Below are 2910 nucleotides of genomic sequence, written 5' to 3'. Positions count from 1 at the left end.
TTTAATGTCTGCTGATGAAGGCATGTGCTCAGTCCTGGTACTCCTGGACCTTAGCGCTGCTTTTGACACCATTGATCACAACATCATGTTAGACAGACTGAGACACTGGGTGGGGATCTCTGGTACTGCCCTAGAATGGTTTTTCATCCTACCTGTCAAATAGGAAGTTTTGCGTGTCTGTAAACAACTATTTCTCCTCGTTCTGTCCAGTTAAATATGGTGTGCCTCAGGGGTCGGTCTTAGGACCCATTTTGTTTTCCTTGTATCTGCTTCCCCTTGGACATATTATCCATAAACATGGCATTTCTTTTCATATTTATGCTGATGACACACAAATATACTTGCCCGTCAGATCCACAGACCCTGGAATGCTGAGTTCACTTAACAACTGCCTTTGTGAAGTTAAAAAATGGATGTCAAATAATTTCCTCCAGCTGAACTCAGACAAAACAGAAATCCTGGTCATCGGGTCCCAGCAGATGGCAGGTCCCTAGTAAATCACATTAAGCCTGTGGCAAAGAACCTTGGTGTCTGGTTTGATAGTAATTTAAATTTCGAGCAGCACACCACAAAGCTTGTTCAATCATGTTTTTATCAACTTAGAAATATAGCAAAAATTCGATCTATGTTAACTTTTAAGGACACCGAGACAATTTTACACGCCTTCATCTCATCACACCTGGATTATTGCAACAGCCTTTTCACCTGTTTAACCCAAAAATCTGTTGATCGACTCCAGACTGTCCAGAACTCAGCTGCCAGGCTTTTAACCAGAACAAAGAAATATGACCACATTACCCCTATTTTAGCTTCACTACACCTTTTAGTCCCATACACACCAGCACGTACCTTGAGATCCTCGGGCAGAGGTCTGTTGTCTGTTCCAGAGTCTCGACTGAAAACTAAAGGGGACAGAGCGTTTGCTGTCAGGGCCCCGAGGCTCTGGAACAGTCTGCCCGAGGAAATCAGGTCGGCTGAGTCAGTGAACTCTTTTAAGTCCCTTCTTAAAACATACTTTTATAGGAGAGCCTTTCCCGATCTTATTTGACTTTATTTTATCCCTTTTATTTTATTGTATTTTACTAATTTTATATTTATCCGTATTTTAGTCTTTTCAATGTTTTCATGCTTTTATCTTGTATTGTTTTTGTATTATTGTCTCTTGGGTATTATTGTCTTTACACTTGTTAAAGCACTTTGTAACTTGTTTTTGAAAAGTGCTCTACAAATAAAGATTATTATATTATTATTATTGACAATACTAAATTGAAAGAAGTCAGAACTCTTTGTTGTTGTTTTTTTAACTTGCGTTAATACGTTTATTTAATTGAGATCTACACACACCGTATTAAGACGTTATGATCTGATTATTTAACCCCTCTGGTACTTCTCTAATGTGACTGCAATTTACCCGTCACTCAAGTAAACTACAACTTGTTAGACTCTAAATGTTGGTAAATGGGGGGTAATTCACAGATACAAATTGTGAATTATTCTGATAATGATTTATTTTCCTGACTCTTGTCCTTCTCAGCTGGCAAGGATTATGGCTATTCTGCAGCAGCAGAGACAGCATCAGCAGGGTGGAGTTGGAGGTGCAGCAGCAGGAGGAGGGAGTTCCAAACTGTCCCCCTCTCACCTGGGAGGAGGCCTATCCAAACAGCCCATGGTAGACTCCCTTCCACATCCTGGAATGGGGGGGGCCTTATCAGACCTTCATGCCAAAACGCAAGGGATGTACTCGGGTAAGTCCAACAGGCAAAATGTGTGTGGGTTAGAATCCCTTGGTTAGATGTGATGCAGTCAGCTGTTAAGGTATACGTTTTAAAGTTTTATGTTTACTTTTATTGGTGTTTGTGTAGATGCTGAAATAGCACTGTAGAATCTGTTCTTGGTGTTCATGAAGTCTGCAAATCAACAGAGACTGACTGTATGAAATGTGCCCTAGAGTAATACAGGGTTACTATACAATATGGGAAAAGTAGTAAAGTAGGAACCCTGGTAAAGGCCTACTGCCCCGCCCATCGGCAATATTAAGTCTATAGAGTATATTGTTGCTTGTCTGTCTCGGTGAGCCAATAAGAATCATCCAGATATAGATAGATGGATATAGATATAATTTGTGTAAACAAGGACACATTTCCTTTGTAGACATTGTTGCTATAACAACGGTCCTCCATTTTTAACAGTCCCTAGCCTTTAGAACTTGTGCAATCGCAGTGATACTGAACGCAAACTTTGGGGAAAAAATACACTTACCAGCTAAAGGCTATGTTTAATTGAACATTAGTATAATATAATGTGCCCATGAATGTTTGTATTTTTCCGCTTGTTAGGGCTTGCCCCTGGTCTTAATTTCCAACAAATGGAAATTCACACAGCTGCTACCCCTGAATCAATATGCCTCCTTCGAATACCATGCTGTCTTTGTGTCCGCTCCGGTAAAGGTCTCTGTGATTGTCATATACCGTCCACCAGGACAAATGGGTAGCTTTTTGGAGGAGCTAGACACACTGCTGTCTTCAATCCCAGAGCATGACTGTCCCCTACTTGTCCTCGGTGACATGAACATTCACTTAGACAATTCAAACTCAGCAGACTTCCTGTCTCTGATTCAGTCCTTTGATCTAACACGGGTTCTCAGCCCCCCGACCCACAAAGCTGGCAAGGCGCTTGACCTCGTTCTTGTCCGAAACTGTGTCACAGAGTGCCTAACAGTCACACCTCTACATGTGTCTGACCACTATTTTATTCAGTTCACGGTATGCCTACAGGAAAAGCCCATTCTTCCAACACCATTGGTTTCACACCGCCGCAACCTGTCTCCCACTCACTTTGCCTCAGTGGTAGCTTCCGCTCTACCTTCCCTCAACACATTTTCCTCACTTGAGGTCAATGATGCCACACAAT

The 2910-nt window shown here is 41.6% G+C and overlaps 1 protein-coding gene across 1 annotated transcript in view; it reads left to right on the top strand.

The window, feature by feature from the left end:
- LOC123985481 (trinucleotide repeat-containing gene 6B protein-like) overlaps positions 1–2910 on the top strand; it is a 22255-nt gene that overhangs the window by 12530 nt on the left and 6815 nt on the right. The window contains exon 13 of the mRNA XM_046073021.1: positions 1535–1745. Within this exon, the coding sequence (XP_045928977.1) occupies positions 1535–1745 (211 nt within the window). The remainder of the gene's footprint in view (positions 1–1534; positions 1746–2910) is intronic.

This window comes from Micropterus dolomieu, linkage group LG02 (assembly GCF_021292245.1).
Source record: "Micropterus dolomieu isolate WLL.071019.BEF.003 ecotype Adirondacks linkage group LG02, ASM2129224v1, whole genome shotgun sequence".
Lineage (NCBI taxonomy): Eukaryota > Metazoa > Chordata > Actinopteri > Centrarchiformes > Centrarchidae > Micropterus > Micropterus dolomieu.
This window is presented reverse-complemented; position numbering and strand designations above follow the sequence as displayed.